Here is a 24,610-nt window from a genome sequence, read left to right as displayed (position 1 = left end):
TCAGTGTCAAATGGCAAGCCATAACAATTGCATATTTCATATAGGCCTACCCTATTGATTAAGCAATATTGACTGAGTAGCCTAATGCGTCAAGATGTAAAATTTTCCGCAATTCCTGTAATGAAGGAGTAGGATTCAAGTTATTAAACATGCCTATGAGCACATGAATGAAAATTAAACACAGAGGGTGATGTAACCACTATAATGTACTGTAAATGTTGCTCAATACCAGGCAGACACCCTGTCATTCCGAAGCTGTAGCATACTTAATTAAAAATAACATGGACATTTCAAACAAAATGTTTACAAAGGAAACAATGCTACTTTTGGAAGAAAACTCAAGAGACACATTGTTGATCAGCACTCAAAAACCTGCCACTGCTAGTGGCAAGCTTTGAGGTGAACAGGGGAAAAAAACAGAAACTTGTCACATGCACACACTTTATGTATAGGGCCTATGTATGTAGGCTATGTATGTATGTATGTATGTATGTATGGATGTGTTTATTGTAAGTATGTGTTGTTTTTGTTTTTTGGCTTTATGTGTAGGCCTATTAGTGTTGTGTGTATGTGGCAGCTATGTATGTACAAGACAAATTTCCTTCTGGACCATTAAAAGAATCTTGAATCTTGAATCTTGAATCACTCAGACAAACAGGTGACAAAACCAAGTGATTTTAGTGCTTAACATCTAATTCCAAATATCATCCAGAAAGTTATGCAACCTCAGCAGACACCTTAAAACACAGCAATAACTTTTGTATTAATGTCTTTTTGACCCCATGGTCCTATTAGAATGGCCGGGCTCTCCGAAACGGCTGACCTAAAAAGCAATGCAGTGTAGTCGGGTAGTGCCAAGTCAAGGGTAGCATGAGACATGTTGAAATGGTCTGAAATTCTTCTTCAACTGCTCTATGAAGATGTGTTGATATAGCCTTTGACACCGCATTGCAGCCTGTGAGACCATCATCCAAGGAGCATTGCTCGAGTCAGGAGATAAATCAGCCTCCTCCCTATTACTGAAAAACACACCTCTGCATGCAAGACTGACCTGAGGCTTTATTAAGGAGGAAGTCTCCGAAAGAAATGAAGGAAGTACACATTCAGAATAATAGAGATTCTTCCTGTAAATGATTCCTTGCACACTTGATAAAATCACATCATTACACTTATCGTCAATACACCTGTACAAGCTGATGACCTTCTTAGTGTTTAAAAATTATGAAGAAAATATATGATTAATAAACTATGGGAAAATTACAGTTTCCATGAATAAAATACAGCAGGTTAAGTTTGAATGTAATTTTCTTGAGGCATTGCGATAAACATTGAAAAAATATATACATAAAGACCATGTCTAAAGCCCATTTTTACAATATACTGCAATAAAGAGCATGGTGTGAAAAATTATAGGTTCAGTAAATAAAATACAGCAGATTATGATCTGATGATTTGATTTGAATGTCTGTTTCTCGAGTCATTACACTATACATTTTAAAAAATATATACAAAAAACGTGTGTAAAGCCCATTTTAACAACTATACAGCATGGTGTGTGAGTTACTAGTCTTCAGTCACCTACATTATATACTGTACATGTGTAACAGGGCGCACTGTCTGTTCAGTAAGGTGTGTCCCTCAGCAGTTCCCATACCCCAATGACGTCACGGGACTCAGGTAGCCGCTCAGTGGCTAATCCGTAATTGGTGGCTATGCCATTGTTTTTATAAAATCAGATGAATTAGACCGGCTCATTGGAGCCTTCCCGGTGTGCCGGTATTCGCTGATGATGCCCGGTGCCTTTGCTACGGGTGCAGCAAGGTATGTGTGATCACAGTTTTGTCTAGATGACTGCAACCAGCTAGAGCTGTGTATTTAAACATATTGTTCATTCTCAGGAGCCAGAGTTTCCGTGGCGTCTAACCCCAGTCTTTCCCCCCCTCTCAGTGTTGTGGAGGTGAGCTTGTAAATATCCTTTGTCATATGCGTAGCTCATGTTTAAAACATTTGTCTACTATGTAACATGTACTGATCCGTGTGTGTGTGTGTGTTCACCTGATTCCAGACACCTCAGAGTACGTCGAGGGTCTCTGTGGGCAGACTGCTTGCGGCAGCTGCTCACCACTGTTTTGCCCTTAGCGAAATTGTTAAGCCTTTTTGTTTGTTTTATTTTCTTTTGCCTGCGCCGCTTTAGCTTGTCATTTTGTCATTGTACGGGGTTTGGCTGTCACAGTTCTAGGCCTATGTACGCTGCTCTAGTCGGGCAGGGCCATACAGTAGACTAGTAGTTTGAGTGCGTATTTACGGATTTATTCTGTGTGTAGTGGAGATCCACACTTGTCATTTAATCACTTACATAGCGTAGAGAGCCTATGAGCGTGTGTGACTGGTGTTTACCATAGGCCCTTGGTTTTGTGCACGAGTGGTGAACTAATTTATTCTCAACTAGTAAGCCTGCTTGGCTGGCCTAGCTCGGTGAAACCTTTTTATCCTGTGGCAGCCAACCTCGTTCTAATGTGCATTACTGTTTTTATCTCAGCGGCGCAGGGTTTTAATTGACTACAATTGTATTAATAAAGAAAACATTGTTATTCCTTTAAACAAAGGTACGTCTCTTGTCCATTCTATCCGAACCTGTTGTGCCTTATTGGTTGAAATCAAAATATACTCTGGGGTGGAAGTCCCCCAGTGGCGTAGTCGTGCAATTACAAGTATCAGTTTGATCATTATTTTAGGAAAAGTAACATCCAAACTTCCACTTTGCTACACATGGTCAAGGACATCATACACGTTATTGGGGCATAGTAGAGCAGTCATGGCCTCAAAACCCTATAGCCATTCTGCCATTCTTACTCATTTCATTTCATAAATAAAAAGACATGCAAGTGATAAAAAGCCTGCCCCATATTTGATCAAACCATTTACAGAATCAGTTCACCCTAATGAGCAACTACTATTACTGCCCCGAATGTGTTCCTGTATTTTGATTTGCTTTTGGTTTGTATTTCCTGATCCTGTGGCTGGCTGTCCCAAATGTGCCCAAATCACCGGCACCTACAGTCTGCTGAGAGCAGCACAGGATTGACTGGTATTTGGCGACCAGCCCTTTAAAGCCATGGACGTGACGTGACTTTTCTCATTCATTTCTTTTTTTGCAAATGCCCTCTAAACATTTTGATCAGGTTTTATGTCCTCCTCATTTTAACCCATTAGACGTTGAGAAGAGACCTAGCCACCCCTAGGTCGGTGAGAAGAGATATACAAGGCATGATTTTTTTTTTAACTTGAACTTTAAAGCATTCGCTTGAAGCTATCAGCTACTATGTTTCAGCATAAAATGCTTCAATTTCACTTTGATATTTCTCAGAGACGAATGGCCTCTTCAGCTTCAACGTAGGACCTGAAAGATATAAAAAGATAGCAACATTACCACTTTCTCATTCGTTCCTCTGCTAAAGAATACCATGACAAAATCATATTAAAGCGTTTCAGTGACAGTTTCCTTTGGCTCTGTCATGTAAAGGTGAACAAAATCAATTATATAGCAGAAAATCAACTAATGGATATTTGCAATATTACAAAAATATATACCTAGGTCTGCAAAGCACTTAAGGTGTGTGTCTAGTATGCCTGATAGTTACTCTTCAACTCACTGGTGCATGTACAAGCATTAAATAGCTGTGGAATGTGGCCTGGTGTGCAAGATTAAAATCATGTGATTGGATATTTCAGATAATGACTTATCTCAGAAACCAGTATGCATGTTTTACATGATTTCCATGCCTTGGCATAAATGATGCCTTAAATCAGGTCATGATTCTCAGGATGATAGCATTTCTGGAGTTGTAACATGAATCTTGTATTTGTCCAAGCCTGACTGGATGAATTAACGAACAAATGAACGAAAGAGCGAATTAATGAACAAATTAATGAACGAACGAACAAAGAAATTAATGAATGAAGGAACGAATGAATGAATGAATGAATGAATGAATGAACGAATGAATGAATAGGCCTATATACACACCGAGTTCACCCCCAGGTATAGAGAAGTCCTGAGGTAGCATGGTCCACTTCTGGATCTTTTGGGCGTTTGAGGTAGCTTTTGCATTCACTTTTCCTATCCCTTCCTGGATTGCTTGGTACACCGCTGGCTCCTTGGTGCTGAGGATCTCGGAGACTTTGGTGGCGTTGACGCTGCGCTGCTGACAGAAGTCCCTCACCAAAGGGCTCAGCTCGTCAGTCGGCTCCCCTGCATCATCCACCACACACTGGAAAAATGAGGTGGGAGTTAACAGGTTAATGCCATAAGTCAGCGATTCTCAAACTGGGCCCTGAGGGTGTTCCAAGTGGCCAAGTGCCTTGAAATCATATTCTAAAAATCTAAATAATACATGCATGTGTGTTGCTGTTGACTGTTTATTTGAGATTCATTGTTTATCGGGCCAGAGGTGGACCCCGCACATTTGAGAACATTTCCAGTGGGCCTCATGTTGGAAAGGATTGGGAAGCCCTTATGTAGGTTACACATATGTATACTGCCCATGGAAACAGATGGGTCCATTTACTTGCCCCCATCTTTGTATGGGAGTACCGTTGAATAGATTGAATGAACATCAATTAGAGAGACAAGGCAGTACACTAATCATCCTGTAAGTGTCGATAAAACAACATCTTGGCAGATAGTGTGAAAAACATGGGAACTAAACCCTGTACCAAAACGGTAAAGGCTGAGGCGACATCTAGTGTTCCACATCTATGGGTTAATTCTAGCCGTGTCGCATAATATACTGTAGGTGATAAATATGTCATTAGATCAATGTATTTTAAAACATTTAGGCTATGCATCGGCACCGAACATTTTGATTAAAATAAACACTCTTGGTGTTGGTGTACTGTCTGAGTATTGCACTAACACTGCACCATTTACTGTGATGCATTAAACATTTATTTGTTTGTTTCTACCCTACTAGTGGTCATTTTCCTGTTCCACCTGCAATCCAGAGAACTGTAGATGACACATTTCAAGCTGCTCAAATTGCACATTGATGTTTTGTTCATGTTAATTTGGGGGGAAAACACACACATGACTTACTTTCAGTGTGATGAGCATGGAGAGGAACTTCCTCTTGTCTCCGATTAGCATGACGTTGCTAATGATGGGCACTTCCTCTTTCACTAGGTCTTCAATTGGTACTGGAGGAACGTTCTCCCCTCCTGCTGTGATTATTATCTCTGAAAAAGAACCAAAAAAACCATTTTGAACAATTTGAACATTTGAGCCAAAAGGGAGCCAATCCTAAGAAACCAACAAGCACTTAGAGTTGGAGACCTGGCCAGGCCATGCTGTGGCCAACTTGTTTACATCCCTTGACCCATAAATGTGTGAGAATTTGCCCAAGAGTGAGTGTATAACTGTTTGACTCCCCCTGCACACACCCTGCGAGCAGACAGACGAACAGACCGACAGACAGACAGACAGATAGACAGACAAAGTAATACATGGCCGAATCCCCTCCACGGCTGCACATGTTCTTATTGTTTGGAGGGACTCATTTACATTTATCAATATATTATGCCTCTCTGATTTTTTGTATGTATTGTTTTGCATGTGCAGTAAGTGTTTTAGTAGCCTCTTACTGCAGCAGGGGTCGCCGGCGACCCTATTCACTTGCTGAAAATGCTTAACATCATCATAACAACATTGCCATGACATTACAGAGAGCCATAGTGCTGCGCTAAGGGGTTAATGCTGACCGTACTTACATTCTTTACCTATTTCCTCTACTGTATCTCCACTTAAACTGTGTACGATTTGGCGCCACTCAGACCAGCGTAGGTACAGTATAGTAGCCAAACATGTCTGTGATGTCTGAGGACATGCGTCACTTATCACTGCTCGTCAAGTGATCTCGTATTGCAGATAGGGCTCTCCCATTATGCTGTGGAATTTACAGCCATCTGAATTACAGTAACACAGCTATCAAGTTGTCAGACAGCACAAATGGCATTGTTTTAAAGATGTGATGATGGCACAGTAGAGAGATAAGCGATCTTAGAGGACCTATATTTACAGAAGGTGCAGCGAGGCCAGTGCCAGTGCCCCAGTGTACCATTTCTTTGTAGCCCAAGCACAGGAGCCTCAAGCTCTGTCAACAATTTAGAATATTGAAAAATTGATTGTAAAATTAGCTTAAGCCTCAATCCAACATGTTTGATATTTCAGTCCTTATTACAACTACATTATGGGTTAATGGTCACGAGGGCATTTTTGAACGAAGCAGACAGACACTCTGTTTTTTTGTGAGCCTGCTCTGGCCTACTTCTCATTCATCCTGTGAATGATTAATTAAAATTTCACTCATCCTGTGTTTTCTCATGTTTGTCTTCTCATATACTTTTATCTCAGATCATTTGCTTCTCCTCAGTGGAGGAACATTACATTACATTACATTACATTTGGCAGACGCTTTATCACTCCCACACTCAGACAGCTTCACTGGCTCCCAGTGAAGTCCCGCATTCAGTACAAAATTCTCCTGTCGACATACAAATCACTTCACTCTCTTGCTCCTCAGTACCTTTCTGAACTCCTCCAACCCCACTCCCAGTCCAGGTCTCTGCAGTCTTCTGAAAAGGACAATCTCATCATCCCCCGAGCCAGACTCCGTACTGTTGGTGACAGAGCTTTTTGTGTTGCTGCCCCCACACTCTGGAACAGTCTACCTCCCAACATACGCCAGGCCCCCACACTGGCTACGTTCAAGAAGCACCTTAAATCACATCTATTCACAGAGGCATATGAACTTTAACTTTAATTGGCCCTTCCCCTGCCCCTTCTTCCCACCTGCCCCTTCAACATAGGTAATGTAAAGCGACGTTGGGTTCCTTGAAAGGCGCTATATAAAACCAAGTTATTATTATTATTATTATTATTATTATTATTATTATTATTATTATTATTATAAGCAAAGCAACCTACAATACAGGACATAATCATAGCCAACATCACTAGCAGATAGAAAGTGCACAGGAAATATACAGAACAACAAGTGCAGATGCAAAGAAGGGTTGGTTAGTTTTTCTTTGTCTTTTTTTTTTGTTTTGTTTTTTAGCAAAGTACAGTACACACACATACACATCATGTCCAACATTTGCACCCAGGGCCCCAGGGCAAAACACCCACCATACCCCTCTGAAGGTAGGGCCCCCACCACCAATACGGGAGGGCCTTGGTCCCCTGGAAAATCCCCACCCCCCACTCCCCAGTGTCCACAATAGCTCCACACCTGCATCTCCTCCAGTGTTCTGGCCTACCTTTGATTCTTCCTGTGATGAAGAGGAAGCCGTCTTGGTCGTGTTTGCCGAGGTCCCCAGAGTGCAGCCAGCCGTCTTGGTCCACAGCCTCTTTGGTCTTCTCGGGCATATTCAGGTAGCCCATGAAAACATGGCGCCCGTAGAAACAGATCTCCCCGTTCCCATCCGCATCAAGGTTATCCAGCTTCGTCTTGCAGCCTGTCACCTCCTTACCGCAACTAAGGAAAGACAGAGAAATGCTCATCCCACAATTATAAGTCTTTGAGACATTTTAGACGGTTTTACAGAAAGGCTCATTGAGTCATTTAACATTCACACAGTAAGCCTACAAAGAAATTGCAGTTTATCATATAATAGAGAGCAAAGGGCAACGTGCTGGCTACTCAAAAACAACAGAATTTTCTGAATTCTACATGAATTTCTTCAGAACATTCCTTCAGCAAGAAATGGGAGAGAGAGAGAGTGAGAGTGAGAGAGAGAGAGAGAGAGAGAGAGAGAGAGAGAGAGAGAGAGAGATCTCCATAATCCTCTACTAGATCACAAAGAAAGGGAGAATTTGAGTGAGTGAGTAAGGCATACATGAACAGTAGGTGTTAAGTAGTGTGAAAGTAAAAAATGAATGGGCGTAAGAGTGTGAGCTGTTTTCTTTAAAATGGTACCGAGATAGCACCTGAAAAAAGAGGGGTCATAGCCTGAGGATGATGACAAAATCCTTCCTTGACGAGGCAAATAGCTCAATTGAGTGACACACACAATCTCACAAGCAGGATATAAGCTAGCCAAAGGATGACTGATTGAGCTTTAGTTAAGTCTGACTGAAGGACTAGAAATCTGCCTGAGGGCAGAGAGCAGTCTGCCTACTTACACTTTCACTAATGCTGTGTCTGTGTCTAACCAGAAAAGTCCTGCAATTCCAGATCGGTAACCATTGGTAGTTAGCCAAAAGTGGTGGTGTATTTAACTTGCTGACAGTGAGACACTAGCCTAGAGCACTAGCTGAAACTAGATGAACCTGACTAGCAGCCCATTTTTTTCCTGGCAGGTTAGTGTAAACATCACACCATGAGGGAAAATCATTGTAACGATGGGCTGTGAAATGTGTCCTCCAAACGCAACACTCAACCTTTTTTGAATAAACGCCCCCTGGGGTCTGTAGAGCTGTAGAGCTCCACCCGTTGAGAAACACTAGATCAACATCTGGGGCTTAATGCGCTGTTGTACCTTGTGATGCGAAAGCTCTCCTTCCATGACACGCAATGAGGCCCGGTGCTCTCGCTCATGCCGTAGACCTCGTACAGGGGGATGTGGAGACTCATGAAGTACTCTATGGTGTCCCTGCTGATGGGGGCCGCCCCCGTATAGCACGCCTCACAGCGGTCAAGACCCAGGGCAAGGCGCACCTTCCTGAAGACCAGGCTGTTCGCCAGGCCAAACCCCCAGGGCACCACATCAGTCCTGGAATACACAGAGATGGTCAATTTTACAGCCACATTCCTCTGAACGAGTTTAGGAATTTAGGATGGCACCCCAGAAATTCCAGAGATTTGAGCAATAGGTGGTGACTTGACTGGATATTTCAAGGCAACGTCTGATGACGTCTCAAACGATTCAAAGCATTAATAATGGAATAATGCAATAATGACAAGGATAGCACACTTTGTGGACATTTCTACATACCTATTCATTTCATTTCGAGAGGCCTCAAGTCCTAAACCTTTTGCCCAGTCAGCCACCTTTTTGCGAAGCCCTGTGGTTTTGGCACCAATTTCTTTCATCCTCTCCTGCATTTTCTCCCATACGCGTGGCACCCCCAGAAAACTTGTGGGCCGCACCTCTCGCAGAGTCTCCCCCAGGGAACCCTTTTGGCGGCACATGAAACGATAACAATGACATCATCAATGACAAGTGCAATCCCAGATGGCAACATGCAAGGGCATAGCAGCAAAGTGTGGGTCCTATATGTACAATCAGCTCCAATGGACCCCTCCAGCCATATAGGCCTATCTACATAAATCGGACTGTGTATGTGGACTCAGTCACACTTTACCCCCCTGTACAATACCCCTGGCAACATGGGCCCCCTGGCCAACACAACAACTTTTTTACATTTGCCCAAGTGTATGACTCATACAAGCATCAACACAATCACACTGTGGGCAGACAAACAGATAATAATCTATAATAATAACTATAATAATAATCCATAATAATAACTAGACTATGACTAATAACTAGAATAATAACTAATAATAATAGCTGGAACTACACGATGCCAAAGTTTTGAAATCAGGCAGGGTCCTGATATGGGCCTACTTATACCACAGCCTACTGAAACACACAGGGGCGATGTACATGTACATATGACAAATATTCAAGCTGGGGAAAAAAATCCAGCCATCAACATGTACTGTTTTGTAAAACTTAATTGTATTAAAAATCATTTAAATCAGTGGTTCTCAACCTTTTCTGAGCCCCGCCCCAACTTATCTGGATCCTTCTCAACACTCAGAGGTGCATCTTATCATCAGGCTAGGCAGTCAGCCGCTTGGGGCCCCAGCTTAACCTAGAGTCCCCCCTGTCAACGCCCCCCTAGGCTCCCCAACTCCCCCTGGGGGGCTGTACCATCCCCGTTGAGAAACACTAATTTAAATGAAAGCTGACGCTCACTGAAAAAAAATCCATGGGGTTACCTTTAAAGCATCAGGCTGAGCAAAACTGGTTGTGGCAGCAAACTTCATACCAATCCACATGTCGTTGACCTGGGCGGCGACGTGACTGAGGGGAAGGTAACTAAGCAGGACCTCTCCACCCATCTGCAATTTAGTCAGGGTCCCTACTGCGTTTGAAATCCATGTGATCTGTGAAAAAAGCATAATGCATATATAAATATCAATGTTGTATAACATTTAAGTCTTTTATGTTTTATTTTGGGGTTGAGTAATTAGCAACAATTTTATCTAAGAGTCTTTCATGTTTTGTTTTGAGGTTGAGTAATTAGCAAAAAAAATATCTAAGAAGAGTACTGATTCATTGACACGTGTTAGAGTTAGACAGAATGACGTGTTAATATTTTATTCAGGGAGTCCCATCACCGAGTTCATGTTTTAACTTTTGAAAGTGAGGTAATGCGCAGTAAAAAGGTTCCTTTGTAATGTTCATTTTTTGAAATGTGCAAATTGTGACAGCAAAGAAGGGGCAATCTCTAGCCATGTGGTGTGGTTTATATTTGTGGGGCGTTAGTCATTTTTAAATGATTGAAGAGAAATGTGGTTTGATTAAAACGTGTCGGAAAGGCATCAAAGGCAGCATCTAAATGTCTATAAATAAATGTATAAAAAAGCACAAGGCATGAAATGCATGTTTAATTTTATCATAGTCATACCTAATCTGAAACAGGTAGGCCTATTGAAATTTATTATTTAGAGTTCAGAAACAACACTGTGGTTGCATTCATTTTTTTTTTAAATGTCACACCGCTAAAGACTATCCAATAAAGAAAGAAAAGGCAAAATATTATCCCCCTTAAATAATTAGATGTTTCAAATTCAATAGAAGACAAGTATGTCACAATAGGTATATGTAGAAAGCATTGGTGATTTCCTTCCACTTCCATGAAGTCTCTTGAGCCTTCACAGAAACTGGATGGGAATCTCTGCAAAGTTTCACAGTCGCCCATGAATAAAATGTAACGCGGTAGGTTATTATAATGCTGCCAAGAGATCCCCATTCACAGCAGGTATTCAATCTACCTAGCGGAAAATCCAGTTGAAAATCCAACTGGAAATCTAGTGGTATGAACTGGTCCGAACTGGTCTCTATTGGTTTGAACTAGTGTCAAATGGTTTTGGATTTTTTTTACTGGTTGGCCCAGTTAGAATACCAGTAGAACCATTAGAATACTGGACTAAGACAGTCACCAGTTCAGAACAGTTGAAACCAGCAGGATTTAACTGGTGTGTGTGATCTATCACCAGTTCAGTACAGTTGGAACCAGTGGGGTTTAAACAGGATTCAGCCCTGAATTAGAGTTAGAGATCCAGAATTCAATCTGTAGTTTTGTAATTAACGGAGCTTCTATAAACAGAAGCACACATAGCCTTCACCTCATTTACATGAGACATTGAATTCAGAATTTATTCAATTTAATTCTGAATGAATCTTAATTCCACTTTGAAAACGTCATGTAACACTAAACATTCAGAATTAAATGAAAGTTCAATGTAAACTCGACGGAAATTTTTATTCTGAATTATTCATTCGGAATTAAAAACGTCATATAGACAATAGACACTGTGGCACCTCCAATATATTTGACCCACTATAAAAGGACTTGTAGACCTTTAACGGCACAGCCCCTTAATTGCAGTCCCTCAAGTCACCAGTCCTGGAGTGAATGTTAGAGGTTTTAGACCAGTGGTTATCAACTTTTTCGAACAAACACCCCCTTGGCCTCAACATGAGCCCCCAAAACGCCCCCTTAACCTCCTTGCCAACACCCCCTTAGTATTAAACCCCTCTGTAAGTTGTGTCCTTCTCAACGCCCCCCAAGGACTTCCTAACGCTCCCTGGGCGACTGTAGAGTCCCGGTTGAGAGACACTGCTTTAGAGCAGTGTTTCTCAAACTTTTTCAGACCAAGGACCACTTTTTCGCCCGAAAAATGTTCAGGGACCACCTGTCAAGTGAATTGGCAGTTGAGGGGTGGTCATTTGACACTGCCAATTTCGATGCAAATCACTGTTTCATCACCGTTTTATTCCTATTTCCAAGTCTTATTGTGGTGAAAATATGACTTCAAATATGTTTAGCTTTGGAATACTGTTACAAATAAAGCCTACTGCTAGCTTTTCTTGGGAAAATAGAAATCTCCTTGCGAACCACCTGAGCTTTGTTGTGGACCACACTTTGAGAGACACTGCTTTAGACTCACTCACATTGTCATGACTTAACATGACACCCTTCGGGTTCCCAGTGGTCCCTGATGTGTAGATCAGAGTGCAGCACTCGTTTGGCGCCTGACTCTTGATCACAGCATCTAGCTCCTCATCAGACACACCCTCTCCCAATGACATGAACTCTTTCCACTGAAATCAAGCATAAACAAGTTCAATCAGACAGAGTTGGCAACATGGTCCCCTGCACTGTAAAGCTTTCTCATTCAGCACAGTGATTAACTGTAAAACTCACAGCAAATTATGGTGTTCATATTTTTACAGTATTTTACTGTAATGTACACCGTGTATAACTGTACTCTAGACGTTTACAGTAAAATACTGTGTTATTACTTAATGTATAACTGTACTGGCTAACAATTGCATTAATTCATCACATCAACTAATCAATGACTGTAAAGTAAAGAAATCAATAGTATCTAAACATACTGTGTATAAATTGGGAAGTTTCTTCTCTAGTGCATCCTTGTATTGGACAATGGCTTTCAAATGTGGTAGTTGATCTTTCACCTAATAGAAAACAAAATGCAGAGAAAGAGTCAACTTTAAGTTTCTTTTTAAACACTATAACAAGAGATTATATAAATATAATAAAAAAATATTACAGTTCTGTGTTACTTGTATATTGTATGGAGCCTCAAATTCTTTTGGAGATTTTACCGGCTAAACAGTCTAGTCACAATGTGCTTCCATACCATGCAGGAAAAACATAATCAGAATAAACAAACTCACCAACAATCTATATTAATCGATCAGTCACTTGCACACAAATACAAAAAAGATCTGGTATAATAGCAGAAGCTAACGTGAAAAAAAACCAAAAACAATTTACCTGTAAAATTTTGATGAGCTGTTTGTGGTTCTCCACAACTAAGACATTGGCTTCACAATTGCTAGCAACATACTGGCATGCCTCAGGGCTGTTTGTAGTATAAATCCCAGTGACAAGGCCCCTTTTCAACAAAATACAAATGAACAATAACAGGATGAATGTTTCATGCTTTCCTTCAGGTCAAATTCAAATGTACGTGTATGTTATAGTAAGTCAGACAATGTTTCTGAGAATGTCTCTCCAACTCTGTTTAAGACTCGGGCAACAAAAAACACTCATGAATCAGTGTCCCTTGACTTTAGGACTGCCATATTTATCACAGTTGGGGCTAAGCTCTGGACACATTTTGGACAGCTTTTGTTTTGGATATGTGGACTCTGTGTACAACCTTAAATTGGAGAAGAGAGTGGCATGCACACAAGGCTGAAGCTACAAACAATCAGGCACCCCATCAAGCCATCGGAAATGCTCAAAATGAATTGGTCTCCGATCCCGTTAAAATTAGAAATGTTCTAGAATCTAGATGGTGGACCTGACAAGACTCCTCTGACAATCAAAACTCTGCGAGTCTCACAGTATGGGCAGGCCCAGGCTAAGAAACAGGAGCTACAGCGTAGATGTATAACCAACGTCTACATGTCTACGAGCTAGAGTAGTCCGTTATCTCCAGATCACTAGAGGTGGAGCTGTACACCATGTCACTCATCACATGTTAAAAGGCGCACACAATTCCTGTGCATATTATTGTGGAGCATCAGTTTGGATGAAAGGGGAAATTCTTTCAAGCTCCTCCAAACATAAAACATAACCTCAGTTATGTTGTTTAAAATGTTCTTGCTGTAATGTGCATACTACAGTTTTGCTACAACTTCAACCCACATGTTGATGAGCATGTTTTGGAAAAATAGGAACTACGTAGCTCACTAGTTCAATGCTCTTCAGGAAGGAAGGAGACTACTAATAGTTCTGCCAAACTTTGCATATTGTAGTGGCATCACCCTTATTTGCTTGGATGCCTCCTGGTACACAACATCAACAGGAACTGAACTGTCACGTCATGTTAGTGTATTATGCTATCTGGGGCATGAAGACATGAGCAAACAATAGCCTATATCCATAACAAACACAAATATGTGTCATATAGGCCTACGTATGTGTCGTATAAGAAATGTAAAGTCCATATATATTAATCATTTTGTAAGGTTTTTTACTTTTCTGTATGGGTATATCTTCATATCTCTGGTCATAATCCCAAGGCACTGAGGTGTCCAAAAATGACTTAATATGGTGTGTAGTGACACACATTATCAACATTATTATTTTTGTAACATTATTGTCTTTGTGTGACTATATATATAAACTTTATTACAGGCTCAGGGCCCAATAGGCAGACACACAACATATACATAGAAATAGAATGTGCAGGAAAAAGAAGAAATAATAATAATTAAAAAAAAAAAAAAAACAGCAATGATGCCAAAGCATATACAAACTATGTCATGACAGTCTTAAAAGGCAGCCATACCAATGTTTCCACATATATGATTGGTAACGGACAGAGCTATATCTGGCACTTGTGAGCATCATTATAATGCAGTTTTCAGACTTATCCAAACGGCACATGAACTTAAACATTAGGTTCCTCAGGAGAGCCTGTAAAGTACATAGTCCTGAGTCACAAAATAGTTTACTAGCACTGCAACTCCTGGGCTTTTTCAGCAATATCCTTAGGCAGTCATTATATGCTACTTGGAGTTTACGCATTGTCTCTTTTTTATAGTTGATCCATAATGGAGCTGCATACATAGGGCTACAGTAGGCACGAAACAAGCTTACTTTCACATCATCAGGACAGTAATGAAATTTTCTTACTAACATGTTAGCTTGTGCATACAACATTCGTCTCTGCCTATACATGTCAGCATCATCCTCCAGCTTGTCAGTGATGATGTGCCCAAGATATTTTATACTGCTTGATACACATATTGGTTGCCCTGACAGGCAAATGTTTCTTAAATGTTTCTTAAATGTTGGTTTCAAACCCCTTTGCAATTGTATTTGTAGGTCAAAGCTCAAAGGGGTCAGTTGTCCTGGGCCCAGGGAGAGAGGGGGCAGAATTCGGTCCCCATTGCATTGTATGTATGTATTGTGTGTGTGTGTGTGTGTGTGTGTGTGTGTGTGTGTGTGTGTGTGTGTGTGTGTGTGTGTGTCTGTCTGTGTGTGTGTGTGTGTGTGTACATTTCACAGTTGGCTGTGAGTTACGGTACTATGGCCTCTTACCCTGCCATGATACACCCGACGTCAGCAATGAACCACTCTGGCGAATTGAAGCCTAAAATTCCAACACCATGGTAACGCTCCAGCCCTAACTGGTGTGAAAAAAATATGAATAATTAATGACTGTCTCTTTACTGTTGACCTATATTGTTCACTGTCTTGGCGGGAGGCAAGGACGTAGGAAGGTACATTAGTAGGCAAATACAGTATAAGGTTGACCATGACAGAAAAAAACACCAACATCACCAAATGTTTATTGCTTATGACTCATGTGTGTCACTAGATAAAACAATATCCTCCAACTACATGAAATAATGTGACATAGTAGGCGTTCACTGCAGTATACTGTTCTGAAAGATATGAGAGACGAGTTACAGTAGGCTACATACAGTATCTTCAATACCTGGAGACAAGATGGACCAGATATGGAACAGTGGCAGGTGCCATTGAACTGCAGTAGTTTTAGGCTTAAGGATGCAGGCCTAAGGCAAGGCAAGGCAAGTTTATTTGTATAGCACATTTCATACACAGGTGCAATTCAATGTGCTTCACAAAAAAGCAAAAAGAAAGGAAACAATACAGAAATAAAGACAGAAGTCATCTGCCTAAGTCATCTGCATACTATTTTAAGATCAGTTGTTATTGTATAACTTAAAAAGCCCCATAATGTACGCCACTCCACCAGTGAAACACTGCAATAGTCACTGTAAAAACTTTACTACCACTATGACAGTACATAGAGCTCTTAGTAATACATAACTTGGTTATTGCCATTCTGGTAAGAGCTAAAATTTATAACAGGGGTCGTGTCTTACTGGGATAATGGAGTTTAAAATGTGCTGACTCTAAAGAGACCAAATCAGAATGTAGACTACAAACAAGTCCTGAATGGAGGGCTATTACTGCACCACAACTATCAACAGTACAGTATGAAGTCGGAGTAAATAATGACCTACTTTAAGGAAGCCCTTTGCAGCCGTCCTGCACTGCAGATAGTATTCCTTGTAAGTCAGCATGTTCCACTTCCCCTCCTCTTTCCATCGTAACGCAGGGTGCTCTCCATGGAAAGCCACCGTCGCCTCAAACATCTGATGGATGGTGATCGGAGTCTCGGACCCGGGACCAGACTCGGCCATGCGAAGCTTCACAGGTTTATCCCTCTCTGTGGTCCATAAGACGTCCGACGGCTTCAGCGGGGAGACGTCATGTTGCCGATATGGTATCGGGATTTCTTCCACTTTGGAGCCAACGCATGAGTCACAGCAGTTGCACGCCATCTGTTTTCTGTTTTCAGGCCAGTCAAGAGTTTTGATATCAACACTTTAAAAAAGAAGCATGCCAGTATTGGCCTACTGAGCTGTTTCTCTATGTGTCCCTTTTCTCTGTGTCTGCCTTTCTCTCGCGTGCAGGCACAACAAATGACACAGATGCAGCAGGTGCTTCAAAATTCAAAGGTGATGCCTATCAGATTACGCCGGAGACAAAGACCTAGGAATGTCATGATCTACCTACCAGGCAGGTTTTTAAAGATTTCATTCACACACACACACGCCCACACACACACACACACGCCCCCCCACACACACACATGCATGCACACACACACTCTCTCTCTCTCTCTCTCTCTCTCTCTCTCTCTCTCTCTCTCTCTCTCTCTCTCTCTCTCTCTCTCTCTCTCTCTCTCTCTCTCTCTCTCTCTCTCTCTCTCTCTCTCTCTCTCTCTCTCTCACACACACACACACACACACACACGATAATGCACACAAAAAAGTGAGATAGCACAACTCTGCCATTCACTTCCTCATATTTGGACTATCACTTGACTATTTCGGGAACATGACATTACAGTAAGTCAACAGGACACAGATCAGAACACATTTAAGTCAACACAGAAGCTGTCTCATAACAAAGATTGTTTGTTCAGATTCATTGTTAATTGGGGAAATGGGTCTACATTCCTGAGGATAGATGTGCAGGTCTTATCAATTACATCCTATACAAATCTATATAAAATTAGAGTCACTGATAAATGGTGCCAGAGGAATGCTCCGTTCAGTCTTTTAAAAAGCTTTAGAGAGAGTGCTGTGGTGCATCAAACTAATACCCGGATACTTGTCTGATGGGGAGCCAAGTTCGAGTCTGGCCTGTTTAATTTCCCAACCATACCCCAACTCTCTCTCCCTCTCACTTCCTGTGACTGTCATAATCTTCACTTTCCTAAATAAAGACACAGAAGCCCCTAAAATACCCCAGAACATTTATTTAAAACCCAGTTGAATGGGATTACCGGTATCTAATTTCTCCATTTGTCTATCTTGAAGATGTCAGAAACTGGACGCTAACAACTTTAGACCGAAGTAATCATACTGTTTCAAAAACTGCTTACCAACTCAGAGTGATCTCCAGCCTCAGATCTGTTTATCTCACAATAACCTTGAAGACAAGTACTTATCCATGTCCTCGTTACATCACAACAAGATTGCTGCAATTCCCTCTACCTTGCCCTCCCTAAATCATTACTCTGGAGCTTCGATTCTGGTTTTACTGGCGTCCTTTATGATCCAAATTTAAGTTTTAATAGTTGTATTTTATAGCAATCGATGGGCTCACAAAGCTTCCTCAGATTCTCCCTCAAAGGGTTCCTGCATGCGTGTGTCCACGGGAGGGCTGGACTCGTGATCTGGCATACGGGGCACTTTCCCGGTGGACCAACAGTCCTCAGGGGCTGACACTGTTGTTGCTCTTGTTTTCCTGAGGATTTGCACACAATTTAGTGGGGTAGGCCCGATTCATCCACGGTTAATATAGACACAGTGGATTTGGCCAGTGAAGATATAGTAACAAAGTGGGTGTTAGAGGCTTGTCCTTGTAGTTGAAGGGGCATGGGGATGGGCCAGTGAAGTTAAAGTCCATATGCCTCTGTGAATAGATGTGATTTCAGGTGCTTCTTGAACGTAGCCAGTGTGGGGGCCTGGCGTATGTTGGGACTGTTCCAGAGCGTGGGGGCAGCAACACAAAAAGCTCTGTCACCAACAGTACGGAGTCGGGCTCGGGGGATGATGAGATTGTCCTTTTCAGAAGACCGCAGAGACCTGGACTGGGAGTGGGGTTGGAGGAGTTCATAGAGGTACTGAGGAGCAAGAGAGTGAAGTGATATGTATGTCAGCAGGAGAATTTTGTACTGAATGCGGGACTTCACTGGGAGCCAGTGAAGCTGTCTGAGTGTGGGAGTGATGTGTTGCCACCGCTTCGTTCGAGATTTAATTCTGGCTGCTGAATTTTGAACATACTGTAGTCGTTCCAAGGCTTTCTTGGGTAGGCCATACAGTACCCCCAGTGTTAATTTCGTCAACCATGACTATGACTAAAATATTTCGTCAAAGCCCTTTTTTGATTTTCGTCATTTAGACTAAGACTAAGACTAAATTGGGAAGGCAATGACTAAAATATGACTAAAACTAAAATTGATTTTCGTCATTGTGACTAAGACTAAGACTACATTTTAAAAAACTGACTAAATTAACACTGGTGTTAAATACAATAGAGAAAAAGAGCAGCAGTGTGTGAAGAAGTTTCATTCTGCACAGTGTGATACATGTTAAAAAGAGAGGCAGTGCGCGGAGAAGGTTTATTCTGTCCAGTCAATGATATATGTTAAAAATAGAAGCAGTGTGTGGAGAAGTTCTATTATGTACAGTGTTGACTAAAATGACTAAAAATTGACTAAGACTAAAATTGATTTTTGTCATTTAGACAAAGACTAAGACTAAATTGGGAAGGCAATGACTAAAATATGACTAAGACTAAAATTGATTTTCGTCATTGTGGCTAAGACTACGACTAAATCAAAAAAAGCTGACAAAATTAACACTGAGTACCCCATTGCAGTAGTCCAGGCGGGAAGTAATGAAAGCATGGATGAGTGTTTCGGTTACAGACCTCAACTCACCTTACCATTTTTTGCACGCTAATCATTTACCTCATGTTCATGTTTGTGCGGTGCGCCGTTGGGCTCTTGTTGTTTTGTATTTGAAGGCTACAATAATATAATATAATATAATATATTATAATATAATATAATATAATATAATATAATATAATATAATATAATATAATATAATGTAATATAAGATCATAATATAGTATAATAGGCCTATAATAAAATATAATGTCATGACTCCTGAGTTTGATTTACACTGTAAATTGCCAGATCCATATTTAGTTATTTTGAGAAGAGTAGCTGAAGTAGGCTAATGCAAAACTAGTGTAATGCCTTACATTCCGTTACAATGCAAGTAACTTTAGTAACTTAACTTAAGTTACAATAGGTTTTACTGTAACCTGGATTTAATTGTGTTCAATGTGGTGGGTCAGAAGGAAGCTTCATCAACTTGCTATTTTTTTAGTATGCACAGGACCGCCGACAGGGGGGGACAAAGGGGTATGTTGTCCCGGGCCCAGTGAGATAGGGAGCCCAGAATTGGGTTCCCCTTGCATTGTATGTATTGGGTAGGGGGCCCTTTCAGATGCCTTTGTCCCGGGCCCAAGAAAAGCTGTCAGCGGCCCTGAGTATGCATACTGCCGAAACACCTCCTGGATGGGAGGTGAAAGAGTCATGACTCATGAGCTTGATTTACACTGGAAATGGCCAGATCTATATTTAGCTATTTTGACGAGAGTCACTTAAGTAGGCCTAATGCAAAAGTAGTGTACTGGCTTACATTTTAACTATAATAATATTGTGTAAGGGATTACTTTAGAAAGACAACATGTAATCAGTAATGCATTACACTTTTGAGTAACTTGCTCAACACTGAATATAAAAATATAATATAATACAATATAATACAATAGAATATAATATAATATATTATATTATATTATATTATATTATATTATATTATATTATATTATACAAACAAAAAATAGACTTGGACCTTTCTTTCTTTCTTTCTTTGGTGTGATGTCATTGTTGGTGGGCTAATTTGCTCTTTTAAAAACTGAACTATTTTGAATTAATAGTCACGTAGGCCTATTTCTGTTTAGACTATTCAATTTGTAGCAGTCGTCGTATGACTGACTAGACCAGTTTTTCCCAACCAGGGGTACGTGTACCACTAGGGGTACGCGAGCACACTGCAGGGGGTACTTGGGACGATGAAAAAATGTATGGAGCATAGTCACATTGGGATATAAAGCATGAGTGAGGGGGTACTCATGGTATGACAAAAAGGCTCAGGGGGTACACGTGACAAAAAAGGTTGGGAAACACTGGACTAGACCCACATGGCAACATTTGCGTGTTGGCTTTTATTTTGACGCGCACGGTGAATTGTACGGAACTAGGATATGCACTTAGCTGCATGATTCAGAAAGTTGTCCTTGTGGAGAGTGCATAAAGCTGTTATTTTATTTTGTCTGGACTGACTTTACGTGCACTTTGTAGATTAGCTACAATGTTGCAACGAGGAATCCGCGTTCTTACACGCGTTCACTTGAGCTCAGGGCGTTTTACCAGCATAGTTCTACCACTATCTGCTCAGGTGTGTATCGCTTCAAACAGACCCATTTGCACGTTACAGCTACACTGTAAACTGAAATAAACAATCGCCTATTGTAAAGGTTGCCGTTTTAATAAATGGAATAGTAACAAGACTAACATGGAAATCCTTGCTACATTCAGGTCAAGCGAGTGTCAAAATCTGAAGGAAAGTCCTAAACACACAACATCTAGCCTACAGGGGTTGGACAAAATAACTGAGACACCTGTCATTTTTTTAAGTGTCATTTAGTTCCTCTTGCATCCACAGTTAATCCTGTTGGATGTGGTTCATCCTTCTTGATGGTATGCAGACTTTACCTTGGATACTGTAGCTCTTGATACATCACAAATACTTGCTGTCTCGGTCAAAGATGCAACAATTACACGGGATCGTACCTATGTTCCCCGGGTTCTATGTTTTCCTGTCTTTGTATGGGAACGGGGAACATCCCTTTTTTCTAAAAAAAAAGGTTCTATGTTCCCCTCATTGTATGTTTCAAGTTGTGCCCTTGTGTATGTTTCAAGTTTTCAAATTGTGCCCTTCCCAAAACCATCCCTAAACCTAACATGTCAGAAATGCAATGTTTCTGAGTTGTAAATTTGTGCCCTGACCAAAACTATCCCTAAGAGGTGCAACAACAACCTGTGCTTTGCCATGCGGTAGCAGTCTACTTGGAAGCAGCGGGGAACATAGGACCCTTTTTTGAAAAAAGGGTCCTAAGTTCCCCGAATTGTATGTTTCCGAGTTTTCAAATTGTGCCCTTCCCAAAACCATTCCTAAACCTAATCTGTCGAAATGCAATGTTTCTGAGTTGTAAATTTGTGCCCTGACCAAATCTATCCCTAAACCTAACCTGTCACAGTTGCAACAACAACCTGCAGCAGTCTACTTTGAAGCAGTGGGGAACATAGAACCCTTTTTTGAAAAAAAGGGTCCTATGTTACCCTGTAGAGGGGACCACAGGACCTGGGGAACATAGGACCCAGGGAACATAGGGATGACCGCAATTACACACATAGGCTACCAAGAATTTCTCCTTTTTTTAACTCTAACATGTCATCCATAATGTTGTGTGCATTACACATTTTTGAGGAAAAGTGTGCTCTCACGCTCTCACCCTGCTAATTGAACCTTCACACTTCACTTTACTGGTGCAATGTGCCATTAACAGGCTGGTTCACTTGAGCCATGAAACTTCCCACACTAAAATGACAGGTGTCTCAGATATTTTGTCCAACCCCTGTATCTAGGCCTATAATAGATATAGCTGAACATGTGGAGTGGCCTAGTGCTGTAGTGAGGAACTTTAACTGACACCATCATATACCTCTTCTAAAGGTCCCCAACCCCACCTCAAGCCTCACACTTGCTGTTATATTGTTTAACCTAGCTAGGCCTACTCTTTATTCAGTATGTACTGTGGGTGGGCTACTATAATTTGTTGAGCTTGGGCTTCTTGAATGAAACCAGAGAAATTAGAATATGATGTAGCCTATAATGATTAGCTAATAACTACCAGTGTACATTTGTGTAGTTGCAAAGGCGGCTGTACAGCGGTGGAGATGAGGTTCGCCTGGCGGAGGAAGCTGCGAAGAAAGCCAAAAGCTATGGGCCAACCATCTTCTCAAAAGTCATAGCAAAACAGATTCCAGCTGATATAATTTACGAGGATGAAAAGGTAAAAGCACATCAGTAACACAGCACTGTCCTCTAACTGTACTTGTCTCTCAACTATGCCACACACACACACACACACAAATATGTAACCCAAAGGATGTCGGGTTCGACTACCGACCCGCCAGGTTGGTGGGGGAGTAATTAACAAGTGCTCTCCCCCATCCTCCTCCATGACTGAGGTACCCTGAGCATGGCATCGTCCTACTGCTCTGCCCCCTTGACTTCATCATTCTTTAAAGGGACACTGTGTGAGATTTGTTGTTGTTTATTTCCAGAATTCATGCTACCCATTCACTAATGTTACCTTTTTCATGAGCACTTGCCACCACCATCAAATTCTAGATATTCATTATGACTGGAAAAATTGCACTTTTCTTATATGAAAAGGGGGATCTTCTCCATGGTCCGCCATTTTGAATTTCCAGAAATAGCTATTTTTAGCTGCAAAAATGACTGTACTTGGACCATAGTAGAAAATATTAGCTTTTTACTTAGTAAACTTTCATGTAAAGATCAAATATGGTCATAGGCAACCCAATTTCAATGAGCAGCATAGTTGCAGTACCTTTTTTAACCATTTCCTGCACAGTGTCCCTTTAAGTTCATACTACATTGTATAAAAGTATACAATGTGGTATGAATTTAGAGAATGATTTAAACTAGGCTTTTGCTTTTCATATTTGCACCTTGTTTTGAGCTTTGCCTTGACATTGTTTTTGTAGCCTATGTCCAAAATGTAGAGCTATGCAGATGTGGAGATGCAGAGATAATATGATCCATTGAACCCCATCCAACTGCTTTTTTATAGCCACCTCAAATTTTGTATCACATTGATTGTCTGTCTAATCTTTTTTTTTTAAGTCTTTGGCCTTTCGAGACATCAGTCCACAAGCTCCTGTGCATTTCTTGGTGATCCCCAAAAAACACATTCCCAGGATCAGTGAAGCCGAAGACGCTGATTCCATGGTAGGCAGGCACAGAGTGTGTTATTGACTAATATTCAGAGGTAATTCTGAATATTCTGTGTTATTCATCTTTACATAGTAGAGCAAAATATATTGCACATATTTGCTTCAACAACTCACACATCCATCTGATTCTAATCAGAACATCTCAGCCCGTAGAGGCCAAGGGATAAAATAGGCTACTTGAAGTCCCATTATGCCCAGGTAGAGTGAGCACTTGGCAGGGCATGTTCTCTTAAAAGCTGGGGTTACCTCCTTCTGCTAATACTAGATTGTTTTTCATTCACTTTCACAATGAAGAAAAAAAAAGTTAACAATGTGTTTGCAGATTCTAGGCCACCTTTTAGTGGTGGCGAAAAATGTTGCGCAAAAAGAAGGGCTGCATGAAGGCTACAGATTGGGTGAGTTTGCTCTACACATTTCGGTATTTCACTACACTTAACAATTAGTTATTTTGATTGTTTTCCACTGTGGAATTATATGCACATTACATTTTGTGAGCATAAATTGGAGCACTGTAGTCTACGCATTCTTTAATATGAAACTAACAATATAAGCATATTATGTAGAGACTATGTGCATTGGGTCATAACTAACAGTATTATGTATTTCTTTACCAGTGATCAACGACGGAAAGCATGGTGCCCAGTCTGTGTATCACCTTCATGTTCACGTGCTTGGAGGAAGGCAGCTGACTTGGCCCCCTGGATAACAACGAGCGACTCTTTACACTTGCACCGGAACGTACAACACAGATTTTATACTGATGTTGGAAGATGGCTAATTTACTTTGATGTGAATCAGTACATTTACTAAGCCCATTTTGAGGAATATCAAGTTGATGTTGTTGATATGATTGCTGCTCATTAAAGTGATTAAAATGAATATATTTTTAATGTAACTATGAAGTAAGTTTGAAGTGTATCCCAGAGAATGTAGGCATAATATGCCACATTACAAAGGACACATTTTACATGAGTGTGTGGAAGATGGTTGGAAACAAAATAGAGAATAAAGGGAGAGAGAACTCTGAATTGCTCTCAGTTCCA

At 40.9% G+C, this 24,610-nt stretch overlaps 2 protein-coding genes across 2 annotated transcripts; one reads left to right on the top strand and one right to left on the bottom strand.

The window, feature by feature from the left end:
* Positions 1 to 2,773: 2,773 nt before the first annotated feature.
* LOC134446276 (long-chain-fatty-acid--CoA ligase ACSBG2-like) lies at positions 2,774 to 16,885 on the bottom strand. Its single transcript, XM_063195615.1, has 12 exons — positions 16,333 to 16,885; positions 15,380 to 15,468; positions 13,100 to 13,220; positions 12,697 to 12,777; positions 12,250 to 12,399; positions 10,008 to 10,175; positions 8,995 to 9,176; positions 8,539 to 8,772; positions 7,318 to 7,535; positions 5,096 to 5,235; positions 4,028 to 4,271; positions 2,774 to 3,400 (listed from the first exon to the last, which is right to left on the bottom strand). Exons 1-12 carry the CDS (start codon positions 16,651 to 16,653, stop codon positions 3,321 to 3,323), a joined length of 2,028 nt encoding a protein of 675 aa, XP_063051685.1. The 5' UTR covers positions 16,654 to 16,885; the 3' UTR covers positions 2,774 to 3,320.
* Positions 16,886 to 20,663: 3,778 nt separating this feature from the next.
* Positions 20,664 to 24,462, top strand: hint2 (histidine triad nucleotide binding protein 2). The gene is made up of 5 exons (XM_063195614.1): positions 20,664 to 20,919; positions 22,454 to 22,597; positions 23,458 to 23,562; positions 23,890 to 23,962; positions 24,182 to 24,462. Exons 1-5 carry the CDS (start codon positions 20,833 to 20,835, stop codon positions 24,271 to 24,273), a joined length of 501 nt encoding a protein of 166 aa, XP_063051684.1. The 5' UTR covers positions 20,664 to 20,832; the 3' UTR covers positions 24,274 to 24,462.
* The last annotated feature ends 148 nt before the right edge of the window (positions 24,463 to 24,610 follow it).

This window comes from Engraulis encrasicolus, chromosome 3 (assembly GCF_034702125.1).
Source record: "Engraulis encrasicolus isolate BLACKSEA-1 chromosome 3, IST_EnEncr_1.0, whole genome shotgun sequence".
Lineage (NCBI taxonomy): Eukaryota > Metazoa > Chordata > Actinopteri > Clupeiformes > Engraulidae > Engraulis > Engraulis encrasicolus.
This window is presented reverse-complemented; position numbering and strand designations above follow the sequence as displayed.